The sequence below is a fragment of the Priapulus caudatus genome, unplaced genomic scaffold (genome assembly GCF_000485595.1).
Source record: "Priapulus caudatus unplaced genomic scaffold, Priapulus_caudatus-5.0.1 Scaffold83, whole genome shotgun sequence".
NCBI lineage: Eukaryota > Metazoa > Priapulida > Priapulimorpha > Priapulimorphida > Priapulidae > Priapulus > Priapulus caudatus.
This window is the reverse complement of record NW_014577144.1, coordinates 194432-211056: the sequence shown is the minus strand read 5'-3', so window position 1 is coordinate 211056 and position 16625 is coordinate 194432. Positions and strand designations below refer to the sequence as shown.

At 44.6% G+C, this 16625-nt stretch overlaps 1 protein-coding gene across 1 annotated transcript in view; it reads right to left on the bottom strand.

Annotated features, from left to right (window-relative positions):
* The window catches only part of LOC106804704 (corticotropin-releasing factor receptor 2-like), a 29459-nt gene that overhangs the window by 1646 nt on the left and 11188 nt on the right, over window positions 1–16625 (bottom strand). Inside the window, exons 3-7 of the mRNA XM_014805994.1 lie at window positions 14382–14508; window positions 13315–13471; window positions 12003–12175; window positions 7682–7909; window positions 7237–7278 (exon numbers count right to left, since the gene is read on the bottom strand). Coding sequence (XP_014661480.1) covers window positions 7237–7278; window positions 7682–7909; window positions 12003–12175; window positions 13315–13471; window positions 14382–14508 — 727 coding nt within the window. The remainder of the gene's footprint in view (window positions 1–7236; window positions 7279–7681; window positions 7910–12002; window positions 12176–13314; window positions 13472–14381; window positions 14509–16625) is intronic.

Below are 16625 nucleotides of genomic sequence, written 5' to 3'. Positions count from 1 at the left end.
CACACCAGATAGCGGAATTGAAATGAGCTTCGATGATTGGTCTCGGAAAGCCAGTAGGAAGCGTCTACCACCTACAGCCCATGTGAGTCAAATAGCTGACGTCACAGAGCTGGAGCTACGTGTCAGCATTTATTAGCTGCTGAAATATTCATGTGGTAATTGGCACAGATGTTCGGATGTTTATTTCCCGAGCCCAGTTCTCTCTGTATCGTGGTAGCTAGATTGAACGTAGATGCAACAGCGGGGATCCCACGACTAAGACAGCGACAGGATGTTTCATTGGTCTATGAACGATTCTGGTTGCACTGAGACGCTGAGAACCGATATCAATGTCTACGTGAACGCTGAATTGATGCGGTCGAAACACACGAGCGATTTTGTATTTCGCCCTAGTGCTGCATGCTGCCGTGTTCTATAATCATACTAATCCGTGTCTAATTGGCGTAAAGCGCGAGCAGTATAGCTTGTAGGCGCAGCTCGCGTTTTGCGCATACCTATCTCAAGGTATTAGTGAGTGACATGCTGGCTTCCACGATGAGGAACCGCATCGGTCTTTTGGTTGCACTTCGAAACCTTTAACGCCCACATGTGATGCCATACATGCAAACGCTCTTCCCTGGTATTCTCTGCATGCATGCATAATAATAGCATCTTGCGTGACTGGTCCTCGAATCCACAGGCTAATGAATTATCGCGTGGCCCGTTCCCCCCCCCGGCCGATGTTATTACGCAGTTAAACCAGTGCTACAAGTCGTATTGGTATATGTCGAAATACAGCCGTAATCTAGGAATTTAATAATCATTGGTTTTTTTTCGACAGTACGAATGCACAATACAAAAAAGGCTTTGCTGGTTACTTTGCCGGTCTCGCACCAACCAAAAAGATCCTGATTGAAAATTTCGTGGAAGGATTTTATTGTTGCGCTACGGCACTGTTCGAAATGGCTTATGGCAAGCATGCTGCCACATAGACCTGTATTGTTGCTTTTTTAATTTGAGGAGCTGCGTGCTTTATTTCACACATTTAACAATAGTGATCCTTTGTCGTAGTCAAATTACAGTATTACAATGTTATAACATTGCAGTAAAATTCGCCATTAAATAAATCGGTTTTTGTTTTTAAATCTGTTAAACCCTAATGTCACTCTGTACGCTGTATAAATATTTACATCCGGTTTATGGTTTTTATGGCACATGAACTGAATTGTAAAATGGATTACATCTGTATTCGTCAGCTCATTAAATTATGTTGTCTCTAAGAGAGTGTCATAGAAATATTCAAAGCGCTTTAGAAAAGCACATATCCTTCTCATTTAGATCTATCACAATGTATATAACGTTTCTGAATTTGTTACTTTGTAACGCTTTAAACGTAGCAGACTCTAATTCATAATTTTTTGCTCTACCTTTTACCAGTTATCTCGAACCGCGGTTGGACAAGTGCAAACCACGTTAACCAGAGCTTCAAACGCAGAGACGCCACCTGCCTGTGACGTCATCGGACTCGCTTTACGTTTAGCCTATTCTTCTGGAACGAAAACAATGGCAAGTGTGACGTCACCGCGCTATCGGATGACGGCTGTCGCGGCGGTACGACGGTAGCACATCGTTGTGGAAACTAAAACCAGTGGCTATATGACGTCATCGTTACATACGTGATCGATCTCGCCATGCGCTGATGCGCGCATGTAAGATGCGCTATTGACCGACAGACTTTCGGCTGAGTTCCGCGAGGGTGGATATTAGATGGTGACAGCTGACCGTGGAAGTGTTTGTACGCCTGCACGCAAAGCATATAGCTTCCACTGGTAATTCTTAGTTCTGAGCACATTGATTGCAATGTGGCAAGCACACTCAGCGTACAACCGGGACGAGCCTTAAGATTGCCATGCAAACATCGCTCAAGGTAGGGGGTTGGATACAAGCTAGCTACAGGGCTGTGAAATTGATGATGCCAAATATGTGCTACAACGTTCATTCGAGCCCTGACAACGACTAAGCCGCCACGCAAGTCACGTCAGAATTTGATTGATTGAAGAGTGTATAAACGAGGTTAATTTTATATAGTCAGGCAGAAGCCAATGTAACTCTATTTAACGCAAATCACGCGGAAGGAAAACGAATTGCCGTGTGCTATCATGTAAATTCCGCCGTCGCTTGCGCCGCAGATCGGGTGTGCAGCACATACTCGCCAGTCGATAAGGTAGTCAATGATGTCGAGAGGAGACAATGAATATATAAGGCAACAGCTCTAATTATATGATGTTTTACCGTTACTGGGACGCAAATCGCATTTATTTTATAAGTACAGATGCCCGCGAACAAGCATTTGTTGCGTCTTAACTATAAACGTAAATATATTTGTGACGCTATATATTATACTATTATATATCTATATATTATTATAGTTCCACATCGACGAGTTCGGCCGTTGACTAGCTGATAGAGGTGCCGCCAAAATGTTTGTCACTCCCTCTTCACTTCCCCAGTCCCGGTTTTAGTGCATGGATATAGTCATGACTACGTCGTGTATGTGCTGTCGCCAGGGCGGCGCGCTAGGTAGCGTTTGATGTGCGATATTATGTAGGATATTTTTGTACAGAGTCGCGTGTTATTGACGCTCCACTGAAGATGCCCACGTGGACATTCTTTGTTTTACCCTGTATCTATTGCCGCTTCGACATCACGCAATACGCACACATGCGACGATCGCCGAACATGAGCCGCACGTCACGCACACGCAACATCAACACACACACACACAACACCACTGGTATGCGCTGCGCGCGCACCAACACACACACACACACACACACACGCGCGCGCGCTGGCGCGCACACACACAACCAACACACAACACAACACACAACACCACGCCACACTTACCAACCGCACACGGTCATATAAACGCAGTTGGGCGCGCACGCACGCTCGCCGCCGTACGCACGCACGCAACGCAAGCGCATCGCGCGCACAACACACACACACCAAATTTACAACACACAATCACACACACCCAGCACCACACACCACACGCGGCGTGAGCGCCCACAGACGCAAGCAATACACTGCGCGCGCCGTGTGTTGCGCTGCGCGCCGTGTGGTGTAGTGTGTTTAAGATACTCACTGTTTTCAGTTTATCACTGTATGATTAGTCCGAGCGTATTATTTTATAACTGCTATTATATTATGCGGATTTATAATTCGTTGCATAGTTGAGTCGCTATAGCAGCTATATGCATATCTGTGTACATAGGAGGACCGCACCTTATCGTATAAGTTACCATTCGACGTGAAAAACGACAATGTGTTCAAACAAACAATTCTGTATAAGCGGACTTATAGCGGCATTCATGAACCCGTGACACGCCATATATATGATATATTATATATCATATGTCAAACATTTTTTGGCGAATATGTTGGCACGGAGCAGGTGTTCGTCTGATCATAATATATAGAAGGAATGGTATTTGTTGCTGGCTGTTGAATTACTATATGTACATCAAATTTAATGTTACGTTGCGATGCTTATGAGTTACAGTTAATGCATCTTTTTCATTCGAATCTTCGTAGGCTGATCTCTAGTGGGCTATATAGTTGAGGACGTTTATATGGGCATATAAGTATTGTGTCTAGTATAACGTTACTATTTTTAGGTATAGCACTGCCTCTGGTACACGGGGCGATGCTTCGTGTCGGTAATATCTTACCCACGTGGCGTTTATTTTAATTTTATTTCATCATGTACAGAAAACAGATGGCCTGCGAACACCGCAATTTCGACCGCGTCTGTTACCATATAGTGCATCGCGCATTGTAAACGTGGATGAGCTCTGAAAGCTCTCTTATACTGATTTTATATCCACGCGAGGCAAGCTTCAGATGCACTGCGACATTTTTATACAATTTATCGTCATGGTTCCGCCTTGCCGTTTCCCCGTGTAACAACAGCTCTTACAATGACTTATCGCGCTGCTTCGTGTAGTAGGGGTCATTATAGGGCGGAGGTGCCAGTAGCGCAGCCCTCGTACGTTCACCCATACTTTCTCTTAGCAAAGCGATGGTGAAAAGAACCGTGGCTGCGCGCACATTGTCACAGTTATTCAATCAATAATCGTTTCTACGTCCTATCAATATATTATATATATTATATATTAATGTAGATATAATATATTTACTTTATTTATTTTTTATTATATATAGTATATTATTTATTTATATATTTTAAGATATATTTATTATATATATATTTATATATATATAAAGTTCGGTGATTATACACTAGGGCAATTGCGCGCGCACATCACACACACACACACAACCACACAACACACACACACACACACACCATACACACACACACCCACACACACACAGCACCATAACAACGTAGCTCCTTGGTTACACGATTGGATAGCGACAGCCGACTTCAATACGATATATTTTATACGCTCTGCATCTCCTCAAGAGTAACCGTGTTAATTATTAACACCTTATAGCTTATTTCACTCACGAAACACAAGTGACTAGCATGGGCATAGTAGACTAGTTATGGAAATACAAATAATCCAGGTAGTAATTTTGTTAATTTAAATTTTTAAAAAAATATATTATTTTTTTAAAAAAAAAAAAAATATTGGATGCGGCGGCGGTCAACCTTATCCCCATGTGGTGTACAGCTACAGCACTTGCCATTACAGCCTTGCTGCGACAAGGCGCGACCCGCGATAGTCGCTCTCGCTTTTTCACAAATTATATATTTTTAAATAATCACACGTTCCACTAATCAATAATTCAACCCGTTATTAGATTTTGGTTTATACCAACAACCAAACAGTTATATATAATCAGGACTATATCTATACTATAATTATATATGTATATATATACATATATTTATAAATAAATGAATATTATGTACAGCATTTAATAATGCTCCAAATCATGTTCTCATTATAAAAAGAATTCACGCGATATGCATTATATCAGAGTAGTATCTTAATTAATTTAATCATGTAGCAGCTATGCGGAGATATCGCCACCCGCGCGTGACGTGTTTCGCCCAGTCTAGACGCGCACGATGAATTATATGCACTTCTGCGACATTTCACTTTACGTCTCACTTCGTTGTCTTAACTGCATACCGCCTCGCGGCTAGGCACGGCGGCCAGTTAGCGAAAACAGTGATTCTATATATCGAACATGTACTTCGATATGATCCGCTTCTTCGTGCGTCGGACTAAATCGGCGCCGTAGGTCGGACGGGCCATGTCGCGGCAGCCGTGACGTGAAGTGACGTAAATGCGACGTTAGGGTATCATCACCGTTGGACACGTTGAATCCTATATGCGGTCGCTAACGCATTTTTATGCTTATCTACGCCACCATGCATGCGCATAGCATATTATGTACCGCAGTATGTAACATTCTTCCTCACACTTGCTCCCCTCCCAACGTTCTACAATAGCTTGTATGTATGATTCACGCCAGCCGTTACGTTACAAGATTTTACGCGTAAGGCTGTCTTTAGATGACGCACTGACTCTCATCTTTCGGACGCGTACCTACTCTATCATAGCTGCGGACGGCAAGCCGTAATTGGAGAAATGGCGCCTTCGTCACGCTGACGTCACGCTCTCGCCATTTCCGCGGTTGCTACACTTAGACGCTCGTCGCGCGTCGTGCGCGTAGTAGTCGGTTGCTTCTCGACCGTCGCGCGGTCGGATTGTCGAGCATGATACGTGTTTGACGCCGTCGGCGTGAATGACGTTCTCGCGGCCGAAGACCAGGGTTAGAGGTGGGCGGCCGAACGGAGGCACGGGTCGGCAGGCGGTTATTGTCGCACTCGCCGCGTTTGCGGCTCTTGCGACGACATGTATTGTTAACGGACGTGATGGACGAGCGCGACCGCTCGACTGCGCAAGAACATCGTCGACTAGTGCGCGAGGCCTCTACTGCGCATGTTAGCGATGGCGCCACGCGTGCTGCCGACGCCGCATGATGCGCCTCGTAGCGGCCGCCGTATGCACTGGCGGACCTGAATGCGAAACATTGGTTGAGTTAGTAACACAGCAGTAATACAGCGATCACCACACACACACTCCACACACACACACACACACACTACCACACACGCACACGCACAGCAAACACGCACACGCACACGCACGAGCACACGCACACCAACACGCACACGCACACGCCCGCACACGCCACAACGCACACGGCACACACGAACCCGCCACGCAAACGCACACGCACACACGCCACATCGCACACGCACCGCACAAACGCACACGCACACCACACGCACACGCACACGCACACGCACACACCACACACACACACACACACACAACACTCTCTCACACACGCAGGCACGCACGCACGCATACACACACACACAACAGAAAGAGAGAGAGAGCAGAGATTGAGAGAAGAGAGAAAACAGACACACAGATCACACAGACAGACAAACACAAATACAAAACACACACCACACACACCACAACACAAGCACAACACACAACACAACACACCACACACACACAAATTCACCGCCACACACCACACCACACACAAACACACACACACACACACACACACACACACAACCACAACACAACACACACACACACACACCACACCACACAACACACATCACACGCGCACACCCACACACACACACACACACACACACACACACACACACACACACACACACATTAATATAGTAGTAACAATAGTAGGACAGTAATAATATAATATTATTCGTATTAAATTAAAATTATAATAAAATGGCATTGATGTAGTGGAGTGATGTAGTTATGTAGTTATGTAGTGATACTAGGGTGTATGATTTCTATGATTATAGATTATATGTCTGCATGGGTAAGTAATGGTATATGCTAACGCGTCACAGAAACATGGTCGCAAACATTCGTATTGTAGATGGTAGATGGGGAATTATACAATATATGATGCAACAAATCCATTGCATTCATATTAATATATTCCTAAGAACCTTCGACGAATACTCCGGAGTGTAGGACAAATAATGGATTGAAAATATCAATGATTGAAGGCTGATACGCTTCAATGAATCGTAAAAAAGCTAAATGATATTTAGAATGTAAATTTCAATGAGAATCTTAAACATCAGAGGCAGAGCGGAGGCAGTGAGCGCGGGTATCGGCTTGCCGTAGACTATCACGTTTACGGCTTACTACTAACCTCTGCGTTCAGAAAGCAGTAGAGTACAGCGACGAAGATTCCCTGTACGAAGAATAAGTAAGAAAATTGCATTAAAACACTCCGTTATAACACGCTAGCCACTCTCCGTCACGTACCGCAGTATTGAACGGTAAGCCTTGCCAGCGAGACGGACAAAACGAGACGAATGCAACTATAAGAAGTGAGGTTTAACTCGCGTAACTCGATCTAACTGGAACGTCGGCAGCCGCCCGCCTATTTGAAGGCATTAGTTGGAATCACAATGACACACGTTGTCGTATCCTATTTCGATAGTCACACACGAAATAGGTGTAGAATCGAACAGCGTGAATGATAGCAGTGACTGCAAGCGTGTAGCAAAAACAAGCCCCACATCGCCTCCCGCACACTGTACTACTATATACACTATCGTGCGAGTTCTCGCGAGAGGTCCCGCAGTCATTACCTGCGAGTTTTGCAGCAAGGCGTTGATGAAGAGATACGCCTTCTCCATGGGACCCTTGTCCTTCGGATTGTAGAAGAAGAGCAGGTTCGTGATGCCGAGTAGCGGCAGCAGGATCGCCGTAGCCTTGATCGCCTTGCGCCACTGCGCCGCCTCCGACTCGCGCGCGTTGTTCGCTCGCAGCTTCGTCACGAGGATGCGGATGATGTTGACGAGGAAGATGAGATTCACCTGCAGACGATACACACGCGCACGCACGCACGCGCGCACGCACGAGGTGTGGGGTTAATTGCGCAGCAGTAGTGGTAGCGGTAGTGGTAGTAGTAGTAGTTGTAGTTGTTGTTGTAGTAGTAGTGGTGGTAGTAGTAGTAGTAGTAATAGTAGTAGTAGTAGTAGCAGTAGTAGTAGTAATAGTAGTAGTATAGTAGTATAGTAGTAGTAGTAGTAGTAGTAGTAGTAGTAGTAGTAGTAGTAGTAGTCGTCGTTGTTGTTGTTGTCGTGCGCGCTAGCGCGCGTGTATGTGTGTTTGTACGCGCGCGTGTGTGTGTGTGCATGTGCGTGTGTGTGCGTGCGCGCGTGCGCGCGTGCACACGTGCGTGCGTGTGTGAGTGCGCGCGCGCGCGTGTGTGTGTGTGTGTGTGCGCGCGCGTGTGTGTGTTTGTGAGCGCGCGCGCATGTGTGTATGTGTGAGAGTGCGCGCGCGTGCGCGCGTGTGTGTGTGTGTGTGTGTGTGTGTGTGTGTGTGTGTGTGTGTGTGTGTGTGTGTGTGTGCGCGCGTGTGTGTGTGTGCTTGTGCGCGCATATGTGTGTTGGCGTGTTGTTGTTAGTGGTTGATGCCCTCCAGCGACCGGGAAGCGCTACAATGCTTGATGGATGAGACATCAGGCAGCCTTGCTATATATTTCCTACGCGAACAGTCAATAAGAGATCGCTATCACCAACCGCGGCTCTCCGGCGAGAAGCTCAGCCGCGCAGTGCGCATGCGCCATTGTAAAATAATGGCGTCCATTACCGCAATAAATGATGACGATTTTGCGCATTAGAGCATCGAGACATCGATATATGCATATGCGTGCGTGTATAATATATGCCCATTCTAAGCCCCCCATCCACGCAATTATCTTTAAGCATTTGATAGTTAGAATCAATCTTTCGAGACAGAAACACGGTCGAAACATATTTCACTGTCGTGTAACATCGACGAACGATCGAGAAGTCAAGATAAAAATAATAAAACCAAGCAACGAGTGTTGTTCGTATCGACGGTGGCGCCATACTGCGGTAATATCGGCATTGACATAAACATGATAGCGAAAATTTCTCTCTATATACATTTTTCTATATTTACGGGTCTATGTTTTCCCGTGTTATAGCTAGGCGGATATCTTACCGGGTATCGGAACTCGGGAGGCATTCCCACCAGGCATTCGTTGTAATTCGTCTTCGGGGCCCAGATCCCTGCCTCATTGCAGTGTCTATAAGCAAATCCTGTCGAATACAGATAGGGTATATATATATATATATATAAAGAGGGAGAGAGAGAGAGAGAGAGAAAGAGAAAGAGAAAGAGAGAAAGAAAGAGAAAGAGAGAGCGAAAGAGCGAGAGCGAGATTAGTAGTAGTAGTAGTAGTAATAGTAGTAGTAGTAGTAGTAGTAGTAGTAGTAGTAGTAGTAGTAGTAGCAGCAGTAGTAGTAGTAGTAGTAGGTGTTGTTGTTGTTGTTATTGTTGTTGCTGCTGTTGCTGCTGCTGCTGCTGCTGCTGCTGCTGTAGTAGTAGTAATAGTAGTAGCAGTAGCGGCGACGGCGATGGTGTTGATGGTGGTGATGGTAGTGATGGTGGGGTGGTAGTAGTAGTAGTAGTAGTAGTAGTAGTAGTAATAGTTAGTAGTTGCTGCTGCTGCTGTTGTTGTTGCAGTTGTGGTTGTGTTTTTCTTGTTTGTTTGTTTGGTTCGTATGCGCGTATCCGAGATTTACGCGCAAGATGTCGTCTGCTCCGTCGTTAAGCGCGCAAACAACATTTCGTTTTTTGTTTAGTTCTGATCACTGTTGTAGCTACGCCGGTCGGCGCCGGTCGGTAATTGCCGGCTCTGGTGTTGGCCGACCGGCACGCAGCTTTAAATAACATCCTTCCGACCGGCACAAAAATGATCGAGTTTGTGTAAAATTACCTTCAAAATAGTGAGCAATCTACAAATAATCACAACGGATACACTTGGAATTAATTTAAAAAAACAACTCTGAGTTTAATTTCAACAATAATTATTCGTAAAATCATCATCTGATCACATCGTACAGCGCACAGTACATTCAGTACAGCTGGCTAAGCACACGTTCCCTCCGCTCACTACGCTCACAATCGCTGACATTAGCAGGCACTAAAATTGTCCGGGCTACAACCCAGGTTCTGATCGTCTATTAATTACTTCGTATCATCATCACATGCAGGGTGTCACATCCATCTGGACGTTAGCTACCGCAGATCGTCACTGTGTTCTATCGTTCGTCATCAGTAAGAGACTGGCAGCAGTATGTCCCCCTCCCTCTCCTCCAACAGTCCTAACCAGACTGTCCATATACTGTATTTTATATTAGTTCGTAATATAAACGTTAATACGCGGGGCTGTCATCTAACCACGCGATGCGTGTCCGTCTGACAGTTCCATAGGTACAGAACTCGCGCTTGTCGATTGCTCATACTGCACTATTTGTGTTTCGCTATTCTGCGACTAGACAATCTCTGATACTCCTCACACGAAAATGTGTAGGCCGCAATCGGCAGAGATCCGATTACGAAGGATTTTCTACCCTTACAGCTTTCATAGGTGTATTATTATATCAAGAGCGTATTAAGAAGTTATACGCTCTTCTTCTTCTTCTTCTACCTTCTTTATAAGCTCTTGATTATATATATATATGAAGTGACTGGGAAAGAAGATTGCGAAAGAAGAGAAAGACAAACAAAGATATGAAGATAAAACGACAGAGAGAAAAAAAGAGAGAAGGGGAGATACCGAGCCAGAGACAGAGCGCGAGCGAGCGAGAGAAACAGAAGCAGTGTGTGTGTATGTGTGTGTGTGTGTGTGTGTGTGTGTGTGTGTGTGTGTGCGTGTGTGTCTGAAAAGTACGTTTTTCTTCTATCTGAAAGTCCAAAAAAACAATATTTCTAAAACTAATCAAACTCCGGGCCGGACGTATAGCCGATCAGAACGCCGCTACTTCTATGTCATCGCCGTCGTGATTCTGTTGACATGTAGGGCTTTATCTAAAATTCCTGTCCGCGTACGTGAAACGGATGTTTTTTTTTCTCATGGCGTATACTCACCCCCCCCCCCCCGCGTACCTGGGATTCCTAGTCACAATAGTCTAACGTTCTCTTGTTAAATCGTACATCGCAGGGGACGTTTCAGTTACTTCATGAGGGTGTCATACGGGACATGCTCTGGATTTGTCGTCATCTCTATATTTAGCTCCTTGGCCATCTGTTTTCTTCGTCAATCATATCGAATTTTACACGCGCATATTTACGCGTCTTTTCGTGTGTTTTTTTACGAAACTGTCGCAAAAAAATGAAATCCGTACCCACAACAGCAATCAGCATTTAGAGTGGCGCGTCCACGATGAAAATAACAGAGACTATAAAGCGCAGAAGTTCGTGCTCTAACGAAAACGGTTTGCCCCCTCCCCCAAATTCGCGGTCCTACTAGTGCGTAATCATACTTTCAGGGAGAGATGTACGAGTCTGTCTGCTCTTATGTCGGGATGTAAGATGTATTAGGATGTAAGGGAATCTCACGAGGTACCGATGGCGAGCGATAGCTTTGCCGAGCTAGATGTTTGATGCTTGGGCGCGCTTGATTCTGTGTGTGTATCGGTGCTATTGTACGTCGCCAATGATCGCCTGAAAGTCCACCTGTTTACCCAGTGTCTGTCTCTGTCTCTCGATCTATGTCCGTCTACGTTCTGTTTTCGTCTCTATTTACCTCTGCGTCTGTGATAGCTGCAGTTGTGCATGTCTCTACCTTAGCATGAAGCTTACCACGAGCACAAAAATGGCTGGATTGAGCTTACTACGAGCACAAACATGGCTGGATTGAGCTTACCACGAGCACAAACATGGCCGGATGGAGCTTACCACGAGCACAAACATGGCCGAACTGAGCTTACCACGAGCACAAACATGGCTGGATTGAGCTTACCACGAACACAAACATGGCTGGATTGAGCTTACCACGAACACAAACATGGCCGGATGGAACTTACCACGAGCACAAACATGGCCGGATGGAACTTACCACGAGCACAAACATGGCCGGATGGAGCTTACCACGAGCACTAACATGGCCGGAGCGACGAGGATCCACGTGGATGCTCTACCCTCGAAGTCTCCTCCCCAGCATTCTTCATCGTTGATATAGCGCTTCAGGTCTACTTCCACCTCGTTAGTGTAGGCCAGCTCTCTGACGAGCGCCCAGGTTACCGTGAACACGGACGGCAAACCTGCGCAAACACGGACGCGCAGTTAGACACTCACTCACACTAAGCCCGCTGACTATAACTAACCAACTAAGCTCACTCACTCACAATAACACCATACACAGTAAACATACAACTAGCCCGCGTTAGGACTGGGGTTTAATAGAAGCCTAAGGTAAGCGTTAACATGTTAGGGCGCGGGTTAGTGTAATAGTTAGGGTTAGCTTTAGGGTTGATGTTTGAGTTGGTGTTGGGGTTAGGGTTGAGTTCGTGTGGGCGCTGTGGTTGTAGTTAGGGTAAGCTTAGTGTTATAGTAAATGTTAGGCTTAGAGTTAGGAATAGCGTTAATGTAAGAGGCCGTGTCTACATAATGATTATGAATTTCTTGCGATCTTCTTCACATCCTCACGTACACTTATAGCTGACGGTGCTGTCACTAAGGCTGAAGGGGTCGTTGTCGTATATGTAGTAACCGAGGTGTCGGCGAGTATGTCGCCTACGCCTACTCCCTAACCCTAACCTTAACCCTAACCCTAACCTTAACTCTAATCGTAACCCTAACCCTAACCCTAACACCCTAACCCTAACCCTAACCATATCAAATAGTTACCCCGGGTACATATTATCAGGAGCTAATAATGGCAAATTTGTCATTATTAGCTCCTGATATTATACGCAATTATACGACAACGACCCTTCGTGCGTCACTAAGCCTATTATAATCGATGATGGCTCGTGTTGCAATCACCCTAATACGGAGCTAGTTTCACGCTTATCGCGAATCATACGTGATCAAATGATTATGGAGTCAGTGCCACCGATAAAGGCTATGGCTCTATTCTACAGCAAAGTTTACACACAATCACATGATAAAGCTTATAAAACTTATAAAGCTTATCCTATCATGGCAAACATTGACTATTATTTAAAATCCCATATCTTACATACCTATACTACATCCTATCAAGAGTCCCTAATAGAAATGTCTATTATAGAGTCTATTATGTAGAGAGTCTATAGTCTAGAGTTTATTATGACATAGTCTATAATCTAGAGTCTATTATGACATAGAGCTTGGTCCTATAATGAAACATATCCCATTACAAAGATTACCACCACCTCTCTATTACCAAGCTCGCGGCTGAACCTGGGCATAGACTTACCCCATCCTATGAAGTAGAAGAGTAGAAAGGGAGCTTCCGTATCGAACACGGACACAGCGATCCTGTTGTGGAGAAACAGACCTTCTACGAACATCCAGAAGATGCTGGCCATCATAGAGAATAGGTTGAGCGTAGTCAGCGTCTTACACAACCAGTCCTGCAGCGCAAAGACACACGGTAGGTAGCCAAGATATACGAAAACATCTAGGTATGAGCTGAGGTAGCAGGTCTTACACAACAAGCAATTTAGCGCAAAGACACACGGTAGGTAGCCAAGATGTACGAAAACATCTAGGTATGAGCTGAGGTAGCAGGCCTTACACATCTAGCCATGTAGCGCAAAGACACACGGTAGGTAGCAAAGATGTACGAAAACATCTAGGTATGAGCTGAGGTAGCAGGTCTTACACATCTAGCCATGTAGCGCAAAGATACACGGTATGTAGCAAAGATGTACGAAAACATCTAGGTATGAGCTAAGGTAGCAGGTCTTACACAACAAGCCATTTAGCGCAAAGACACACGGTAGGTAGCCAAGATATACGAAAACATCTAGGTATGAGCTAAGGTAGCAGGCCTTACACATCTAGCCATGTAGCGCAAAGATACACGGTAGGTAGTAATTTAGCGCAAAGATACACGGTAGGTTGCCAAGATATACGAAAACATCTAGGTATGAGCTAAGGTAGCAGGTCTTACACATCTAGCCATGTAGCGCAAATATACACGGTAGGTAGCAATAATATACGAAAACATCTAAGTATGAGCTGAGGTAGCAGGTTTTACACAACAAGCCATTTAGCGCAAAGACACACGGTAGGTAGCTAAGATATACGAAAACATCTAGGTATAAGCTTGGCCCTACTACTTTTACTTTTACTTTTACTTTTTTTACACGACTAGCCATGTAGCGTTAAGACACGAATACAGTCAAATTGCGAAAACTTAGAATGCATGTTTACATATGTTTGTACGCATTTATCTACATATTACATACATTTGTCTATCTATTCAAAACATTATATAATGTAACTTGACTATTTGTGATACTTAGTGTTTTTACTCACTATGTCTCTGTAAGATTTTGGTCGCTGTGAGAAATACGGCTCGATGAAAACTAGCTGGAAGACAAAGCGGATGAGAAAGGCGACGGCGAGATTCTTGTGTATGGAGATGCGGCTGCACTGTAGCGACCTGCGGAGGAGTAAACAATAACAATAACAACTAACAATCAATGCGGGCGAGTGGGCGCGGCCCGATGCCGTCACGTTATGTATAAGCGATGACGTCCTACTAATATTATTTTTATTATATTTTATTATTTTTTATTATACTAACATTATATTTGTGTTGCTTCCTGTGAGACCTTGGCGATCATTTATGACATTATTTTGTCAAGTTGTTTGCGAATTTAGGTAAGCGAACCAACCACCAGAGCTATGGTTGCTTCAGGTAGGATGGATGATTCACCAACACCGGTGTGGCCATGCATGTAGATTGAAAACCTCGCACGCGCTTCCCAAACCCCCGTTTAGTTCATAAAATCACGCCACACTATACAAACTACAGACACTTGAAATGTTAATGCACTCAATAGTAAAATAATAATAAATAAACACGAAATGTATTTACTACCAAAGTCCCAATGTTTTTCCACTCTCTTTCGCCTATTATTGCCGATAATTTCCTGTAAAGGCCGTTCAAATCCTCCTCTGCAACACACAAGTATACCGCACGCACGCCGCTGTGCACAAACAACAAGAATAAAGAGTAATTCCTGAATATTTCTTGTTACTCTTTATTCTTGTTGTTTAAACTCTGGTAGTAAATACATTTCGTGTTTATTTACCATCATTTTGCTATTGAAACGTTCCAAATGCCTGTGATACGAACGTTCTGCGAACCCTTCGCGACAAGAGGACAGCAACTCGCGCGACGGAAACAAACTCCGATCTTACCCCTAATCCGTACGGAATGAATTCCCAGGGGATGCGCGTACTAAGTGCGGCGGGGGGGGGGGTGTAACAGGTTATTGAGTAAACATCAGCCAATCAATCCGTGTGCCAATAATCGCGGGTAAGTGTTTGTGGGTCGCCTTGCCACCGCCGGCGGCAACCTTACAAGCCGCGACTCATCGAATCAACTCCGTCATGGCGACGGCAGGAGCGGGGGAGCAGCGAAGCAGTGGTGGAATGTTGGTTAATGTCACTGTAACACTGTGACGTACATGTACCAGCGACCCAGCAGACGACCACGTCTTCTTACGTCACGAGCGTGCCATGTGGCGCTGATGTAACAGTGTGATATTTATTACGCGATACAGTAACAGCGAAGATTTTCTTCGTATAACCATCAGATTAGGATTAAGCGTAGTGATAAAAATCCTCTGCGAAACAGCGAGTCGGTTTTCTCGCTTCACCTGCATATGCGGAAGTCGTAGAACGAACGAGAGCGTAAAATGCGTAAAGAGCGCAGATGTTAATCCCTATACGTAAAACAATGGCGCCATCTAGCGGAACAAATTATACGCGACTGTTTGTTTGGCACGAGTTCAACAGAAGCCACTCTCTAAGGTACTCACAGAAACATTTTCGGACTCGTGTGCGCATTGATACATAATATATGATATGTTTGATATGTCTGTGATATATATTTATATATATTTATAATGTATTATTAGCTATTGATATAGGCCTATCTATATATACACATCCTGATAATATCTGTGATATATATATATACATATATATATGTGTGTATGTGTATATATATATATATATATACATTCTGTTATTTTCGCCTGACGAATATGTTCATTCTGAGACATATATGTTCTCGAAAGCTCGCGTAATAAAATGTTGACACCTATTTTTATTTTTAAATTTATTTTATATATATATATATATCAAGAGTGCATAATAGAGATATTATGCACTCTTGATATATATATATATCCTCGCTCTTCTCCCTATATTTCGCGCGTCGGCTGCAGCTAGCTTGCGTAAATCCATTGCGCTCATTTCGTGAGTGTTTGCACAAATCTCCCCTCCAACCAATTACAGCGTGCCAGCTCAGTATCGCGCCGGCTAGTTAAGCAGCCAGCTGCGACTCGACAACAGACGAGCTGTGAGCTCACAGCAGAAGAGAGAGGGGGAGAGAGGAGGTGAGAGAGAGAGAGAGAGAATGAGAGACTGATGGAGAGGTAGAAATAGAGATCGAGAAGGGAAAGGGAATGGCGGCTATAAAAGAGTATAATATTTGAGTGTGTGTGTGTGTGTGTGTGTGTGTGTGTGTGTGTGTGTGTGTGTGTG